This window comes from Lycorma delicatula, chromosome 2, assembly GCF_047948215.1.
Source record: "Lycorma delicatula isolate Av1 chromosome 2, ASM4794821v1, whole genome shotgun sequence".
NCBI classification, from domain to species: domain Eukaryota; kingdom Metazoa; phylum Arthropoda; class Insecta; order Hemiptera; family Fulgoridae; genus Lycorma; species Lycorma delicatula.
The window spans coordinates 130,797,404-130,817,291 of record NC_134456.1 but is presented as its reverse complement, the minus strand read 5'-3'; the positions used below and the strand labels follow the sequence as shown (position 1 = coordinate 130,817,291).

The 19,888-nt window shown below is 29.7% G+C and overlaps 1 protein-coding gene across 1 annotated transcript in view; it reads left to right on the top strand.

Moving 5' to 3' along the window:
• Elp2 (elongator complex protein 2) overlaps positions 1 to 19,888 on the top strand; it is a 37,552-nt gene that overhangs the window by 15,517 nt on the left and 2,147 nt on the right. Inside the window, exons 6-12 of the mRNA XM_075356259.1 lie at positions 129 to 355; positions 6,827 to 6,970; positions 7,184 to 7,373; positions 10,194 to 10,343; positions 12,457 to 12,622; positions 16,913 to 17,055; positions 18,872 to 19,199. Coding sequence (XP_075212374.1) covers positions 129 to 355; positions 6,827 to 6,970; positions 7,184 to 7,373; positions 10,194 to 10,343; positions 12,457 to 12,622; positions 16,913 to 17,055; positions 18,872 to 19,199 — 1,348 coding nt within the window. The remainder of the gene's footprint in view (positions 1 to 128; positions 356 to 6,826; positions 6,971 to 7,183; positions 7,374 to 10,193; positions 10,344 to 12,456; positions 12,623 to 16,912; positions 17,056 to 18,871; positions 19,200 to 19,888) is intronic.

Sequence of the window (19,888 nt, the reverse complement as noted above, 5' to 3'; positions counted from 1 at the left end):
TTATTGGATCTTATTAATTTACTGGATTCTTATTCATTATTGGGTCTTAATGAGTCATTTTTGTGTAATACAATTTGTTAATTTTTATATCTTTGTCTATATAATGTGATTAAACATTTTTTTGACAGATGGTAAAAGAAGGCAGCCAATGCAGCTACTGACATCTTCACTGGACAAGACACTTGTAGTGTGGGCTCCAGAAGAGCAGTCAGGAGTTTGGTTAGAATCAGCTCGAATGGGAGAAATAGGAGGAAATGGTGTTGGATTTTATGGTGCTCGTTTTGGTCCTGATGGTAAAACTCTTCTGGTTCATAGTTTCAATGGTGGAATACACATGTGGAAAAGACAAAATGAAGTAAGTTGTATAATTCATGTTCAATGAAACTTTTATGATTTAGTGAAATTTTAATTATTTAAAATGGGGACATTGGTGAAGAAGACTTCTTCTTTTTTCCTGTTTAGCCTCTGGGAATTACCATTTAGGCATTACTTCAGAAGATGATATGTATGACTGTAGATGAAGTATAGTCTTTTACAGTCTCAGTTGAACCATTCTTGAGATGTGTGGTTAATTGAAACCCAACCACCAAAGAACACCAGTGTCCATGATCTAGTATTCAAATCTGTATAAAAATAACTGCCTTTACTAAGACTTGAACACTGGAACTCTCCACTTCCAAATCAGCTGATTTGCGAAGACATGTTCGCCACTAGATCAAACCTATGGGTTAAAGAATATTGAAAAAGTGGATGTTAAAAATTTTAGAATTATTATTCCATTTTATTAAAAATATTTTCTATTTAGATTAATACAGATTAATTAATTATATTGTTCTCGGGGTTTTCATAAGTGTTGTGCTCCATGGATAACAAAAGGGACTGCTTGATCATTTGCCTGGGAGGGCTAAGGAACACTTTGGGAATATATTTATCTAAGCAGCACTAGCACAAAATAAAAAGTTTACAACATCATAAAGCTAATTTTTTTAAATACATATGTTAAAATTATGAGGTAAAATTCTTGGGAAACGTAGAGCTGCATCTAATTATGGCCAGGACAGACTGAATTATTAAATAAGATAAGCACCTACCTATCTTTTATATAATTGAATTCTGTTTCATGATTTATTCATTTAAATTTGCCTTTAAGGTTATGCGCCGAATGCTTTTCTAAACAATTAATTTTTCTATTATTTTGCCTTATTTTACTGTTTCTTTGTAATTTTAGATTTTTAAACACACCAATATATAAAAAAGTACAGAAACAATTTTAATAAATTGACTCAAGTAAAACTTTAACAGTTGGATTTTCTTTTAATACTTTAATTTTGTTTCTAAAGTGAAGGTTTTCAAAGATTTCTATTATATTGGAAGTGGCATAATTGTTTACATACTAATATTACCTGTCATCATTTTGTGTTCTTTATTTGTCAATTTGTAATCTTTAATTTCACCTTTAAAAATTAAAAATTTATGTTATTTCAAAATCATGTGTAAAGTACCCCAACTGCATTCCCTTCCTTATTAAACTACCTCTATTTTACTCATTTGATAGAGATTTTATGATAAATTTTTCAGTGTTGTAATTAATTAAAATTAGTTTTTATCCCATTTAATTATTTTTCTGATTAGATAAATAACAAAAATATAAACATTAAAAATTATAATTTTTTTTTACAAACTTTTTAGACAAAATTTATGAATAAAATAATAAATAAAAAAGAAATTTGTTTTATTATCAAAGTAAAATGACTATATAAATAAATTGAAGGAGGATATTTACATATCTACAATCATAGACAGTAAATAAAATATACGTACTAAATGAAAAAAATTATGTTTATATGATATTTCATGATGTTGTAATAATTAGTATAAACATTCTAATCATCACTTTTAAAATGCAGTTCCTTTTAATTATCTTGTTACTAAATGCAGTTTTGTTTACAAATGAACATCTGGTACATTTCACTTTTGTTTTTCCTAACTTTTCTAATGTAGGAAAGTGTCTAAAACAAAAATAGTTTTTAGAATAAAAAAAATAAGAGATTATTATTAATGTTTTTTTTACATTTAAATGATTGTTTCAATAAAAATACTTATTCCAAAAGTACTAAAGAGGAATAAAAGGGAAAGCATTTAATAATAAAATCTTTACAACAAAAAACTCGAATGAACAAACAGCTTGTTATTGAATTCAATATTTATGAGTGTGAACATTTTTTTCTCAGCTTTTGATTTTGGATTTGGATTAAGCATCATTAGAGGATTACAGAAATATACGAATGGCCATGATTGACAGTCGAGTCCACCAAAATTAAAATTTGTATAATCATTATTTATGCAATAACGGTGTAAGCTACCAAGTTGGTTCAAACCATTAATTTAAGGTTTATTAAAATATATAAATATCAGTTTTGTAAATCAAGTGCAAGACCTCAAAATTGCAGAAAAACTAATGTTTTAATAATTGGAAAAAAATTGCCATAAAACCGGCAAAGCACAAGATAAATAAATTTAATAACAAACTCATTTGCGCCACCTGCAGATTTAATTTTTTTTTTTTTTAAATTGAAAATTAAAAAATTGTGTAACTTTTTAATTATAATAAGTACTATAAAGGAACCAGTGTCATATAAGATCATAAATTACGATTAACATAATATGTGAGTATTGATTTGATCAACCATCAAATAATGTTCATGTGACCTAAAGGAACTTTAAAACGTAAAAATAATCACTTAATCTTATATGACTTATATAACCTTAATATACAGTAATTAGCTTATAAAGTATTGAAATTTTTTAATTATATTGAAGGTCCTGTTTTAATGTCTTTAATCACTTAGGAGATATAATTAAAATTAAAGTACAACCAAGTTCACCCTTCTCCCTCGCCCAACCCTTTCATTTATTTTAGAAACTATAAAGAAATCTTTACCCCCTCCTTCCACTTGAAATATCAAAAGAGCATAAAATAAAAGCTCAAATGAGATAATAAATTTTGTTATCATAGAGATATAATAACATCATAAATTAAGCCATTCAGTCATGTTCAACCCTTGGAAATACCATTTGGAATTTTCCTGGCAGGTTTTCCAGGTGGTTTGCCATTGCCTTCTCAACGTGGTTAATTGAAACCCAACCACCAAAGAATGCCAGTATCTGTGATCTAGTATTCAAATCCTTATAAAAGTAACTGCCTTTAGAATGTAAACCTTAGAACTCTCAATTTTGAAATCAGCTGATTTACGATGACGAGTTCACCACTTCACCAACCTTAGTGGGTTGGTAATAACATTTAATAACATATCTCTCCAATATTATATAGATAATAACTTTGTATTAATTATTGATAGAACAGTAATAAAAATAATAAGAAGAATGTTGTTTCAGGAAAGTCTTTGTAGACTTTTCATTGATAACTGGTTTGTAAATAATTTTTTTAAGCAAGTAAAATAATATTAATTTTTTTTGACTATAAAGTCTAGGGCAATCATTGTTGCAAACAACATTAATAGTTCAAAATATGTTAAAACTCTTCTCAATATTTGTAACAATGATTGTTTCAGGGGTTTATTTTTAGTTACATTATTTTGATCAAAATAATAACATAAATCATGCGTTATTAAATTGATTCTATAACTTGACATCTTCATTGTAGTAAATGTGCATTTTGTTTTGTTACTGTGTATTATGTCATATTTAAAATACAGGGTTATCATAAAAGAATGGTGTAGTTTTGAACATGGTTTAAATTAAAACAGAATTACTTACAGTTTATGTTTTTTATTTTTCAAATTTGTCATCTCAAACATTTTTTTACATAATTAATAAATTTCAATATGTGCGCCCCTAGTCGCTCGACAAATGTTCAAACGATACTCAACTTCTCTCCAAACATTAGTTAACATTTCTTCGTTAATGGTTGTCATTGCTTCATTAATCCTGTTTTTTAAGTGGTTTAAGTCGCAAATTTTTTGTGTATAAACAACACTTTTGATGTACTCCCACAAGAAAAAATCGCAAGGTGTCAGGTCTGGACTCCTTGGAGGCCAAAGTATGGATCCTTGCCAGCCTGTCCATCGATCTCTAAATTTTTTGTTCAAAGCGTCCGTGACCGATGCATTGAAGTGCGGGGAGCACCATCTTGTTGGAAATGAAGTTGATGAATGTTTTCGAGTTCATCCAGCTGAGGAAAGCAATAATTGGTTAACATGTCAAGATACACAACTCCATTAATTGTTTTTTCAGCAAAGAAGAAAGGCCCTATAACACGATTTTTCATCACACCACACCAAACATTAACTTTAGGCAAATCACGTTGTTTCTCAATAATTGCGTGTGGATTTTCAGAGCCCCATATTCATGAGTTGTGTCTGTTAACACATCCATTCACATGGAATGTAGCTTTGTCTGTAAAATTATATCATCTAAAAATGATTCGTTTTCACTTATTCTGTCCAACATTTCAACAGCGAAATTGTAACGTTTTACACCATCATCGGGTTTCAATTCCTGCAGTATCTGGATTTTATAAGCGTGTAATTTCAGTTTTTTATGTAAAACTTTGTGAACTGTTGATTTTGGAATACCTAATTCGACGCTTCAACAGGGGATGGATTTCCCAGGCCTTCTAATTGCCAATTGTCCAATTAGTTCAACCGTTTCGTCTGGTACACTTGGTCTGCCGGTTGATTTCTGTTTCTTAACTGATCCAGTTTCTTCTAATTGTTTGAACCAACGTGTTATGTTATTTTTGTGTGGTTGTGTGGTGGATCTCTTCCAAATTCACGTCGAAACGCATGTTGAACTAAAATTATGGATTTTAATTCAGCCATCAATAAAACACACTTTGCTTTGTCTTTATCTGAGAACATAGTAACTCACTAAACTCACCGCAACAATACAAGAACTGACGTTGTGGTTACAATTGCTGATAAACAAACTTTTGGGTTGGAGGCTTTCAGGAATACCATTATAACATCTAGAAATTTCCCTACAATCTTCCTATGAATTACTGAAACCGCACCATTCTTTTATGATAACCTTGTATATTGTAATTTTACTAATTATCAATTAATTGATGTTACTGTTGACTGGTTATCACATAGCCACAGGAAATAATGTCTGTATGCAAAACTTCAAGCTAAATAGGTTATGAGAAGTTATTGAAAATTTGTTTCAGAAGCATAGACAGTGTGATTAAAATAAAAATACAAAACACTAACTAAAAATACAAAGATAACATAAATAATTAAACAAAACTAGCTGCTGAGCATGTCAGTCACTTATAAAACAATGAATTGTATTGGAAATTACAATATGCAGTCATTAGCTATTGAGCACAATGCTCACTTTATTCAGCCAAGCAGAATACTAAATATTTCTTCACAAACCAACATACTTGGCGTTTATAGACCTAGAAAAGCCATTCGATAACGTAGACTGGAATAAAATGTTCAGCATTTAAAAAAAATTAGGGTTCAAATACAGAGATAGAAGAACAATTGCTAACATGTACAGGAACCAAACAGCAACAGTAACAATTGAAGAACATAAGAAAGAAGCCGTAATAAGAAAGGGAGTCTGACAAGGATGTTCCCTGTCTCCGTTACTTTTTAATCTTTACATGAAACTAGCAGTTAATGATGTTAAAGAACAATTTAGATTCGGAGTAACAGTACAAGGTGAAAAGATAAAGATGCTACGATTTGCTGATGATATAGTAATTCTAGCCGAGAGTAAAAAGGATTTAGAAGAAACAATGAACGGCATAGATGAAGTCCTACGCAAGAACTATCGCATGAAAATAAACAAGAACAAAACAAAAGTAATGAAATGTAGTAGAAATAACAAAGATGGACCACTGAATGCGAAAATAGGAGGAGAAAAGATTATGGAGGTAGAAGAATTTTGTTATTTGGGAAGTAGAATTACTAAAGATGGACGAAGCAGGAGCGATATAAAATGCCGAATAGCACAAGCTAAACGAGCCTTCAGTAAGAAATATAATTTGTTTACATCAAAAATTAATTTAAAAAAAGGAAAAGATTTTTGAAAGTGTATGTTTGGAGTGTCGCTTTATATGGAAGTGAAACTTGGACGATCGGAGTATCTGAGAAGAAAAGATTAGAAGCATTTGAAATGTGGTGCTATAGGAGAATGTTAAAAATCAGATGGGTGGATAAAGTGACAAATGAAGAGGTATTGCGGCAAATAGATGAAGAAAGAAGCATTTGGAAAAATATAGTTAAAAGAAGAGACAGACTTATAGGCCACATACTAAGGCATCCTGGAATAGTCGCTTTAATATTGGAAGGACAGGTAGAAGGAAAAAATTGTGTAGGCAGGCCACGTTTAGAATATGTAAAACAAATTGTTAGGGATGTAGGATGTAGAGGGTATACTGAAATGAAACGACTAGCACTAGATAGGGAATCTTGGAGAGCTGCATCAAACCAGTCAAATGACTGAAGACAAAAAAAAAAAAACAGCCTACATATGATAAAAAAATAACACATTGCATCTACACTTTTGGTAGAAAATTACTCTTATACAGTAAAAGTAACAAAAATAATGATAAATAAGTATATAATTATAAATAAGTAAATAAATAGAGTAAAGCAATGCCATTTAATAATAAAGTAGAATAGATTTTAAAATTAAATCCTTTTATCTTCTAAAAATCACTTAAATTTACATATGTTTCAGCAAGTGATAATAAATTTTAACATATTTTATCTTACTATTTAATTCATTACTTTTTATATATATTTATGGTTATTATTTTATTACTTGAATATAGTATGATATTGTTTTATAGGACTTTTGGGAGCCGGGAGTTAGCATTACTGGTCACTTTAATGGTGTTGTTGATTTAGCTTGGGAGGCAGTATATGGGAGATATATTCTCTCTGTTTCACTTGATCAAACCACTCGATTACATGCACCTTGGATCCAAAATAAGGTATAAATTTTCTTTAAGTTGAATAAATTTTTTTTTAATTTATCAAACAGGTATAATTTAATGAAACTAAAATTTTTACATTTTTATTTATGTTTCCTGATGTAGTTATTTATTTGTAATCTTATATGATTACACGATATGTGTAACTTTTGTAGTAAATTCAAGCAGTTATTTACAAATTTCTTATGTTACATTACCTTGCTTCTTTTGTAGGGAACATGGCATGAGATGGCTCGTCCACAGATTCATGGTTATGATATGTCTTGTATAGCAGTATTACCCAACTTTAGTTTTGTTTCTGGAGCCGAAGAGAAAGTTATTCGTGCCTTTACTGCAACTAAAAATTTTTTAGAAAATTTTGAAAGACTTTGTTGTGTTCAGAAAGAAGAGCTTCATGATGACGGTAATGTAAACAAATATATCTTAATTAGTTTTATGGTTTTCTTATATAAACATATAAAATCCTGTAAGTTTTCAACCTATCTGCCATGGAATGAGCTTCAAAGTAATCTGCTTTATTCTTATTAACTGAGAGTAGAATAATATGGTCAAACAATAACTGGTCAAACAATAATATAGAGTATCATGAAATAATTTACAGATCAATGTATTTTTCAGTCAATCATTTTTATGGTTTGCCATGGCTGTTGTCCACTATGCCACCAATATACAGTGGTCTCTTTAAATTACTGCTTCACTTAGTATTTGTTAAATTTTATGATCTAAGGTATTTTGTTGATCAGATTTGGCTTGTGTTTATTTTTCACTACTTTGTATTTTAAGTTGTAGTGCATCAAAATTTGTCAGGTTGAATATAGCCGCTGGATTGTTAGATGTGTTAATCACCCATACCTAGGGCCAACTCAGTTGAAATTCATGACCATCAGCTTTGGAAAATTGCTTAATGTGATGCTGTTTTCTATCTGCATGGAAGCATTGTGTTTATTTCTTAGTAAATCCTTGACTTTATTGATATAATAACAAGGTGTATCAATTTATGAAACTGTGTTTCTGTCTCATAGAGAAAACTGAGAGCCATTTTTGAGCTCTTTTGTTCAGCTATTTTCATTCAGCTATTCACATTCTCAGCAATTTTTGTTGTCTGTGAATCATCATTGACTATTATATTTTCTGTTATAGGCCAGAATAATGCATGAATAAGTTGACCAGGATAAGTTAAGTTGAATTAAATTAACTTAAAAAATTGAATAAACTGGAATTGTAATAAGCTTAAAAGTTGAGAAACATGTCAATTTGAGATTTTCAGTAAAATTTGACAAAACACAAACAGAATGTTTTCAACTACTTATTGAAATTTACACGAAAGATTGAAGTCTCATGCATGTGTAAGTGGCACAAAAGATTCAGTGGACATCAGAATCTGGAAAAGGCTGAAAGATCTTCTGCTTCAAGAACCAAGGAAAATGTGGAAAAAATTTACCAGATTGTTTGACAAGATCCTCCCCAAATCATTGTATGAATGATATTGTCAATCATGAACATTGACAAAGACAATGGACAATTTTCCATGAAGATCTCAACATCAAAAGAGTTTCTGGCAAGATTGTAACTAGGATTCTCACTCCGGCAAATAAAGAACACTGCAAGGAAATGTATTCTGAATTGGTGCAGAAAATTGATGCTGACTCAAACCTTAATCAAAGAATTACTTGTGATGAAACCTATATATTTCAGAGTTATCCTAAGATAAAATGATAGTTAATACACTAGAAAACACTGCCACTACCAAGAATGAGAAAGCTTTTCAAATCAAGTCAAAATTCAAAGCCATGCTGATTGTGGTTTTTGATGTCAAGGGTGTATTTTTGGAAGAATGGTTCCAATAAGCACAACAGTGGACTAGGATTATTATAACAAAGTTTTGATAAAGTTGAAAGAAATTGTCAGAAAAAATGACCAGAACTGTGGAAAAATAATTTCATTCTTCATCAGGACAATGTATCATGCACCACTTCTGTGAAGCTGTTTTTGACCAAAAAATACATTACTACAGTGAAACATCCTCCATTTTTGCCAGCTTTGACACCATGTGACTTTTTTCTTTTCCCTAAAGTGAAATCTGAACTTAAAGGAACACATTTTGAGTCAGTTATTATAACAAAGAAGAAAACAATAGCTGACAGAAACTGATCTGCGCCATACCTTTACCTGGTGGAAAACCAGCAAGACTACAATCAACTGGAAATGGAGATTGTATTAAAGGGGACAACTATTAGAATTGTAATACATATCAATAAAGATGAGTTATTTTATCAGGCATCTTATTAGAGACACTTTGTTACTATTTTCCAATTATTATTCTGTTGTTAGTTTTTAATTACAAACACATTCTACCTAGCAATTCTAGATTTTCACAACCTATAGATATACATGCCACACCAGTACGGGATCCAGATTCCTGTGATTCAATAAAATAGCAGGTGATATCCGAAGACTTGGGACTGTTGTTCAAAGCAGTTTTATTTCTTTGAAAATGTATGATGGGAACACAATTATAGTGACAGTGAATGCTGATCAATGCAAAGACATTTTAAGCAACTTCACCCCATTAAAGTAGAATAGTTTTTAAAGTGAATTATGGTTTCTGTAAGGCTGTGCTTTGACCACATAATATGGATGTGAGCTTGACTGCTTTGGGTACTGATTGAAAAACTTATTTTATGTACAAAACCAGCCATCTAAGATGAACTCAAACAATATATAACACAAAACATGTTAAAGTAAATACTGCAGTAGATATGTTACCTCTCAAAATATGCTGCAACATTGTCTGCATTGTAGCAGAGAAATTTTAATAACAGAAATTTTAACTATGAGCTATTTGTTTTTTATTAAATATAAATCTTAGTAGATTATGGTTATTGTAATAAAGTTTCATTAGTCAAGAGTTCTGGTTTTTTTTTCCATTTTTCTGTATCATTAGATGTTTCTGCAAAGAAACATCCTCTGTAAGGATTAGCTCCTTACAAAGAAAAAGAAAATAATGTATTGATTACTGAAGTTCTGTCGTATAATAAATTTCACTAGTTCTTCATTAATTTAATTTAGGGAAAATTGTATTTTTTATTAATCTTACTGTAATGATCATACTATACTAATGATAACTTACTCTCTAATAATCACATTATATTTGTTCACTCCCAGTAGGGTATTTTTTTTTGTCAACACAACTTTCTAGTTTGTAAACTACCTTCTTTTTTAGGTTTAATGAAGAATGCTCTTGGTGCAGCTGTTCCAGCATTGGGTCTATCTAATAGAGCTGTTTATAATGTATTAAATCAAAATCCAGAAGAAGATAAATTATCCAGGGAACAATATTCTGATGCTTACTTTGTCCCTCAGGATTTGAAAGGTTTGTCTCTAACCAAAAGGTGTTATCTCCAATTGGTTTTATTGTTATCAAAGTGATAATTTGATTTGATGTGTTTCTCATTGATGACTGGCTATTTATCAGTAATTTTTTCATACAAACATGATAAAGTCATATCCCCATCATGGTAAGACAATATGATAAGATAGTGCTGATGTGATCATATATTTTCTATCCAAAAAAAGTATTACTTCTAATAAGCACCTTTCAAGACATCATCATAGATAAAGCATTTTGACAGAAACATGCTTTGATCTTTGTAGAAGTCCAGACTAGCTGATCTTTTGCAACCAATAGTTTGCTTTGATGAAAAAAAATTTTCACTTTCAACAGTAGTTTTTATTGGTCCTAGGCAAGATTGTAGATACTCTAGTCTATCTCATTTCAGCAGAAGTCCTCTGTGGATTGACAATTCTGTTCCTCCCCTTTAACGTATCCTTTATTCCTTCTTCCTTGGATGATTATCACAGGATTTGAGTTAACTATTGCCCTGGTTCCATCTGGTATCATATTGGCATCTTCTAATATTTATCAGGACAGCTACTTCTTTTTATTCCAACTTATGGAGTTGGCTTTCTGTGCATATGGATTGTCCAAGTATTCTATCTAATAACAGTATTCTAGTCTATCTAGAATTCTACCTAGCAGTTGCATTAAAAGAACCTAGCAGCTGATCTGCCTATTGGATAGAGCCAGGCAGGCTTCCTCATAAAATTTAATCTAATCTAATAATTTTTTGTATTGTAATGTAGTATCTTCATTTTGTACTTGCTTATTATATGTACATTTTTACATATGGAGGAGAATTTGATCATATAGTACGGTACACTTATATGATGTCACCTTCATGTAAGAAAAGAATGGTCAGTCACACTCATCTAATATTTACAGTTTACATCAACTGATTAGCAAAAAATTCTTTAATGTAATGAAAAACAGATGTGTAGAATTGTACCATAAAAATTGTCATTTGCATCAAATATATTTTATCACATTACCACATACCCTGTTTGGTTATCCAGTTTTAAAAAAAATTAATGTTAATTATTGTGTGGTTACCTTTGAGTTTAAAGATGATAACAGTTACAATCGTATCCTTATTATTTTTAGCTAGAACAATTAATAATTCATTAAAGCATGTTCAAGAATTCTCCTTTCAATAATTTATAAATATGTGCAAGAATGTTTTTTTCAATAAAAATAAATATGTCAGTATAATTTTGAGTCAAATGAATAAATGCTTTTTTTATATATTTATTATTTTGTATTTTATTGTTACTGTTGCCTTTAGTGTTTATTCATATTTGATGGTATTTCCAATGAAATAAAGAAGAAGGCTTTACAGAATTTATAGCATTTTCTTATCCCTAATTCATTTTTTCTTTTTGTTTATTCTTTTTAAGACAAGGTTGTATATTATCCTAATCTCAAATATAAGTCATATTTAATGACTGATTATAAAAATATTTTATTTTTAATTACAGTGTCGTGCTTGTCACTGTGATTATAGCTCTCAAATAATTATCTTTTTAATATAACAAAAGCTAATGTCAGTAAATTGGGTAATTATCTGCAATAATAGATTATTAAAAATTTGCTGAAATTATTTTTATTAATTTGTTTGAATAATATTACGTATTCTGTATTGAATTTATGTGTAGTTAATTTTATTATGTTTTTGTGCATGTTAATGCATGTGTTCATACATTCAAATGCACCAATTTCAGATCTCTGGTGGAGAAATTAGTGTAATATAGATAATTGATATGTTTTAATTGGAAAGTGAAGCATGAAATAACCTACAAAAAGAAGCAGAATATTTACAGTGTTGTCTTAATAAAATAAATGCACAAGTAGAATGTAGTCTCAGATGCTGATCAATATTACATTTTGGCATATATAGTATTGTTGTTTTTTTTCATTCATTTACTGAACAGTTATTGTAGTTTAATACTAATTATTATTTCTTCTGATACATGTGCATAAATATCTGAATGTATATTTTTATATTTGTGCATGTGCAAACTTGCAGTGATTACATGAGGGGTTACCTTAAATTGCTTAATAACTTCAGTTTTGACTTCTATTTGTTCAGCTCCACCAACTGATGACAACTTGGGACAAAACACATTATGGCCTGAAGTGATGAAATTATATGGCCATGGCTATGAAGTTTATACATTGGCTGCAACTCATGATGGCAGTATGATTGCATCAGCATGTAAGGCAACGAACAGTGAACATGCAGCCATCATTCTTTGGTAATATAATACATGTGTGTTTTTTTTTTTTATTGACCGTTTGACTGGTTTATTGTTTCTCCCTTAATACCACAATTTTCAGCAATCTTTTGATCTCAATTACATCTGTTACTTCATACATTCTTATGAATATTTTAAAGTTTGTGTTTATATCTAGGAAGAATACAGTAAACTTAGCCTCTTGTATAAAATTTAAAATAAAATAAAATAAGCCTGTATTAAAAAGTAGAGGTTCTTTACCAATTTACTATTTCTCCAAATTCTATAATACTATTTTTACATTTATTTGTGTATTTGGAAAGTCACTGTGCCCTTTATTATCAGTTAATAACATTCTACAGTTTTTATTCTTTGCAAAACTGATTTATTTTTTGTTATGTATTTCTTTATAAGTTGATGAAAATGTTTTTGGTGTCATATTATTTACTTGAAGGTTTTGATTAATATGATGAGTCTACTAATTCACAGATTGTGATTGACTGAGATCTTAGTTTCTTATTAGTTACACTTTCATGGTAGATTACTATTTGTTCAAAGGTAGGAGTGTGGGCTGCACTCCTTTGTAAAGATTATTAACAATTATTATTTTTCTTTAATACTATAATTAATTTTATCATTTATTTCCCAGAGGTTGCGAATAATTAAACAATTATGTTCCTTGGAATAAATTAATGCCATACCACTGCAACTGACTGGACAAAAACATTTTTGTGCAGTAATTAAAAACAAGATCATCTCTAAGGGCTTTCAACACTTTGATCACCAAATATGAGCTTATTGCATTACTTCCTGGAAGGATCAGTAAATTAAAGTGTGTTGTAACTAAGGAGGTTTGAACAAATTATTCTTCAGATTGAAGCATTCCTAAAGCATTATAAAATAAATAATAAAATTTTATTTTAAAATAAATAATCTTTGTCCAGGACTTTATATCAGTGCAAGGAAATTGCTTTCACTATCATTTATAGGCTTTATTAATTACACGTCTGTAATAAATTTAATTAATCTATAACCATCAATCAGTCTGTTAATTCAAATGCACAGTAAGTTTCCTAACATCTTATTCAACCTACTTCACACAGTTGTTTGCTTTATAAATCCATGAGCATTTATCTGCACCGAATTCCATTTCACATCTTTCCTGTTCTTCTGTTTTCTTCTCCCTTCCATTTTTTCAATTATTTTATATTAATGTTTCTTTATTATTCATACTTAATGAAGCCAAATTATATGGTTCTGTTGCAAACTTCTTTTATATTCATCCAGAATTTATTTACATAGTTGCCTTCTGTAGTCCTTGCTTTCATTATTTTTTTTTAACTTCAACTTCTCTAATATTTTTTCTTTTTATATTTCTAGATTCCATTAATTTAATTTTCTTCATTCTTCTATTTCTCTTCAATGCTACTTTTATTTCTTCTATGAAAAATCTAAGATTAATATCTTCTAGCAATCTGCCATTTTTATTACATTTCTGAATTTTTCTTCTAGGGAAATGTATTCAGTTATGTATTCAATTATGTTTTCATCTTATGGAAATTTTCATTTGCAGAGTCTTTTTTTACAGTTTTTTAATTACTGTTATGGCTTTAATTATTGTCTCAATAATTAAAGAGACAAATAACAATAGCAGAAAACTTTAATAGAATAAACTGAAATTGTATGATTTTCAAGTTTACACCACTGAAATAAAATATCAGCTATTTGAAAAGAATTTCCATCATTACAATCGCCTTTGTCTATTTCAAAATATTGGCTCTATTTGAAATGTAGCATGGAAGAACAGTGTGCTATGATAAGATTTTTATATTCTGAATGTATAAAATTGCAAGAATCTTACTTGTAGATATTAAAATAGTATGGTGAAAAGTGTATTATCCATGCAGATTTCTGTAAGTGGTTTGAACAATTTAAATCTTACAGAAAAAGTTTTATCTATTTTCATTGTAGTAGAAGGCCAATGGAAATTTTGACTGACGCTTTACAAAATCACATTAATGATCTTACTTTCTAGGACAGATTCATAAAAATTTGAGAAATTTCTGAAATGTGTAGTGCAAATATTTGGTACTATTACAATTACAAGTATTATTGCATACATTTCACTATCATATGATAGTGAAATTACCGCAAAACATGTTAAAGATGGGTTCTGTGATAATCAACTTAGAATCACAAAGCTACCAACTCGAGCACAAAGATCTCTTTTGTGCAAAACTTAAACAACAATTTTTAGAAGAAGATAATGCTTTTTAGCTTGCTTAATAGCTTGTGATAAAACTTGGATACATCATTTTGAGCCAGGATCCAAATATTAAAGTATGAAACAGAAACATTTGAGTTTACTGGAAAAAAAAAGTTTACTGGAGTTACAGGGAAAAATTCAGATCCTGTTGTTTTCAATAGGTGTTTTGGGACTACAAAGTCAAAGTCTAATGTGATCATTTGGAAAAAGAACATACAATCAGCAGTGAATATTATTGTGACATGCTAGAAAATAAAGTGAAACCCACAATAAGGAGGAAATGCCCTGGTTCTCTCAACATGCAATGTAGTGCATGACAACGGCCACCATTATCGCTCAAAAGACATGGGAACTATTTAAAGACTAGTTTGGTGGTATTGTCACATCTGTCTTACAGTCCCAATCTTCTGTCTTGGGTCATCAGATTTTTTTTGCCTGGTACTCTCAAAGAGTTTTTGCATGGCAATAAGTTTGACAACAATCAGTAGGTCAAGAGAGTAGCTTAGATACCAAGGTATTTATTATTGGAGTAAGAAAAATGGGACAAATATGTAGTTGTATCAGGAATTATATTGAAAAGTTGCATTAGATTTATTGTCACTGAATAAATAATTTTTTACAGTTATTTGTGTCTAATTAACAGCTCTCTGATTTATTCGTATATATCAACATCATTTTCAGTTCTCTTTAATTCCTTGGGTTGGGCCTTCTACAAAAATTCTCCATCTGCTTCAATCCGTGAACTATATCCCTTCCATTACTCTCACCAAAACCTCCCTCTCTTGTGCACTTCCTCCATCACTGTATTTATCCATTTCATTATTGGTCTACCCCTTGGTCTTCTACTTGTATCCTCTGCATAATTGCATCTTGTTTGGTAATGTTTCCTCATACATCCTTTCAATATGTCCAAACCACCTGAACTTTGATCTTCTGATTGACTTGACAAGACTTCCCAATTTCAGCCCCTCTCAAATCATACTGCTCCTTCTTACCCTATCCCTTCTTGTCTTCCGTGGCATGTTTCTATTGAATTTTATTTCTGCTGCCTGTACTCAATACCCCATCTTTCTGCCACCTGTCTAGGTTTCTGCAGCATAAGTAAGAATTTGTACAAAGTATTCTTTATACGTAACTCTCTTACATTGTAAAGATACCTCCTTGATCTAGCCCAGACTATATATGTAATATATTACATATATTACATATATATATATATATATATATATATATATATATATAAATATAAAACTTTTACTAATTCTTTTTCTTAATATTTGGTTTTCTCAGAAATTTTTTGTAGTTTATATAGCTTTGAAATTAGTTAAATATATTCATATTTACATTTATTATTATTATTATTGTTACCCATGTTTTAAATGTAGTGCATTTAGTACCTTTCTTTTATAATTTCCACAATCTTTCCTGTCCATAATTTTTTTTTTATTTCTTTCTTTCTCATTAAAGGTTTTACAACTACTGAAGTTTTAAATAGGTACCATTTCCTTTTTTTTTTATTAAGTCATTCATTTATGAAGGTGTTCATTATTATCTCATGCTTACATTCTATTCTGTTTGAAGCGATTCATAATATAATAGCAATTTTGACCCATCTGTGATTATTTTTGTTTTACAATTACTCCTCTGTAAATTAATTAACATCACATTCTGCTGTTCTTCATTAATTTTTACAGATGATTAATTAAACATTTTGTTATTTGATTCTCATATTCTCATTTCATCATTCTGAATGTCAACAATTAGCATTCTGATTGTAATGTAGTTCTATCCAATGATGTATTTGCAATTTAGAGTAAAATGAACTACGTATAATCAATAAATATATTTTTAGGAAATCAATATTTGTTAATATTTAGCATGATGTTATGTTATAATACTTCCTTTAAATTTTTTTAAGGTCATCCTTCATCATCACAGATAATAAAAAATTAAAATAAATAAGTAGATTAAATTACAACAATCTATCTTTATGTTTAAATACTTATTAGATAAATTAGTATGATTTTATTTTATTTTTATTTTAGGGAAACAGTGAAATGGCAGAAGGTTCAAACATTAATCAGTCATCAGCTGACAATTACTCAACTTGCATTTTCACCTGATGATGAACACCTCTTATCAGTGTCTAGGGATAGATGTTGGTCTTTATTTAAAAAAACAGAAGAAGGTAATAAATTGACTGGTCAGATTATTATACTAGTTTTGTGGTACTGAGTATTTTGAAATTAAGTACGAGGTGTGATCAAAAGTATCCAACCTTTTTTTTTTCTTTTTTTATTGTGGTAATCAGTTGTAGCCTGACCATATTTGTTGTATATGATTTATTGTTTTGCTGCCATTGCAGCCAGTTGCTAATTAGCAGCCACGAAAGTAAAACAGTAGTGCTTGCCATGTTTTTATTGCCATTCAAAATGACCAAATGGGTTGAGCAGAGAATCTGCATTAAATTTTGTCTGAAACTTGCCAGCAGACAAATATACAATGGGGTAGAGTCAAACAGCTTCTGGTGGTCAAGCTGAGGGTGTTACACAAATTAAAGATTGATATTGCAGTTTCCAAGGTGGCCGCCGATCATTGATCCAAAGTGAAAAATATCTGAAGAAATTGAGCACATTCTGTAGATGGTGCTGTATTATCATTAAACAATTAGAGAGCTTGAAGTTGAGGTAGGAATTTCATTTGGCTCAGTGCAATCTATTGTAATGGAAGATGCAAGGTGTAGCAACAAAATTTGTCCCAAAACCTCTCACTCATGAACAGAAGGACAGCAAGTTGTGCAAGACATGCTGGAATGTGCTAGTAGTGATCCAGATTTTATGAAGAAAATAGTAATCAGAAATGAGATGTGGGTTTGTGCCTATGATCTTGAAATGCATAGTCATCCCATTAGAAAACTCGAAGTTCTCTATTGCAAAAGGAAGCCAGACGATCATGCTGACAGTCTTTTTTAATTTTCAATAATTATTGGATTGAAATTCTGAAGTTTTGAGTAATTTAATTAAGGCGGTTGAAATTTGCTTTCATTTATCAGGCTATGTCATTCAACAAAATGATTGGTTTTCTACTGAAGAACAACCCAGACACATTCACAAAATTTCTCTGCTAAGCAATAAGGTGACCATGTAGCATATTATTTCAATATTTTGCAGTGTTAGAATTATTTTTTTGAAGAAAACCATGTGATATTAATTGCATCTTCTGAACTCTTTGTTGAAATTCTCAACAATTTTTTGTGTAATAATTACAACACTTATTGAAAGTTATGCTCTTGCACTAATCCATATCTCATCTTCTTGGAACCATTACTTAAACAAGTCATACAGCATGTATTTCAATGAATGTATTGAGAAAAATTATCCCAAGCCACTTGATTTTGTGCAATGATAACATTCCTTGGTCTAGATACATTAACTTAAAAACATCTGATTGTTATTGGTGGGGTCTTCTGAAGTCAAGAGTGCACATTAACAAACCTTAAACATCACAAGGATTGAAGGATAATATTAAATAAATCTTTCTCTTTGCTGTAAAAGAGAATTATGGATAGTGTGCATGAATGCATTGCCAAATACATACAAAATAATGGCCATTTAAGGAATCTAATTTTTTCAAATTAAGATTCTGATTGTTTGGCCATTAAAATTTAACTTTTTCATAAATGAGATATGTATATTTTTCTTCTACCTTAAATAATTGTTTCATAACCGCGAATTGAAAGTAATCAAAACCCAATACCATAAACTGTATATTTGAACTTTTTACCTATTATTTGTTCAGGTAGCATTTTATTAAATAAAAATTTTGGCTGCTTTTATTTTTGTTTCTTGTCTCAAAATCTAAGTAATACTTAGCATTTCTTATATGTGTAATACCATACTGAAAAGTATGAAGTTACTTAATATCAAATTTGCTAAGTTCTTGTTGTAACCTTAGTGCACCACTTATTTGTTGTTGATTTTTTTTTTATAACTTATTGTTTTTAGGTTACAGTCTTTTAACAAAAGTTGATAAGAAATCAGCTATTCATACCCGCATTATTTGGACTTGTGTATGGACACATGATGGTAAATATTTTGGTACTGGTTCTAGAGATGGCAAGGTAGTAATTTGGGAAACAACTACACAAAAGCCTTTTACGCCATTAGAACTATTTGGCTCATCTGTTACAAGCCTTGCTTTTGCTCCTTCTTTTCTTCTGAAGCAGAATGAATACTTATTGTCTATTGGTCTGGAAACTGGTGAAGTAATTTTGTATGGATTTACACCATTCATTGAGAATAACTGGAGATTGTGTTTTAAAATTGTTGGAGAGTATCCTTTTATAGCTATAAGTTACTAATTTCTTTGTATATCATGTTATTTTTGGAATTATGCCTTTTTGGCACAGTTTTTGTTGAAATAATTTGCTTTCTGTATAGAAATTTAGATATTATCTATGTAATGTGCCTTATCCGTACTCTAGCCTTTATCCATTGCATGTACGATGAGGTTTATTGGAAGGATCTTATCAAAATTCAGCTGCATTTTTATTTAACTGCACATTAATAAATAAAATGCAGAATGCATATCATATGAGCTTTGTGCTGCATTTATAGTTATTTATTTATGTGATAAGAAGGTTTTCAAGAATTTCTTTCAAGAGGTAGGTAATGTATCATATAAATATACAATATTTATGATTTCTTATTTTTTACAATAGACATATGTAAAAAAAATAAAAATTGAGCCAAAATAAAAACAATAAACATGTGAGAAATCACATTAAAAAAAATAATAAAATAAGATATTTTGTTGGAATTCAGTCAACAATTATCTCAAAATATGTTTGTGTTAGGTAAGCATTTACTGAATAAAAACAACTAAATCTCATAATTTAAAATATGAAACTTTAATTCCATTTAATAAGTTTTTTTAAAGTAAATTTGTATTAACAGAACCGTCCCGTTATAAACTTTCAGTTACAGCTACTGGTATGTATGACTTATTTTGAACAATTCAGT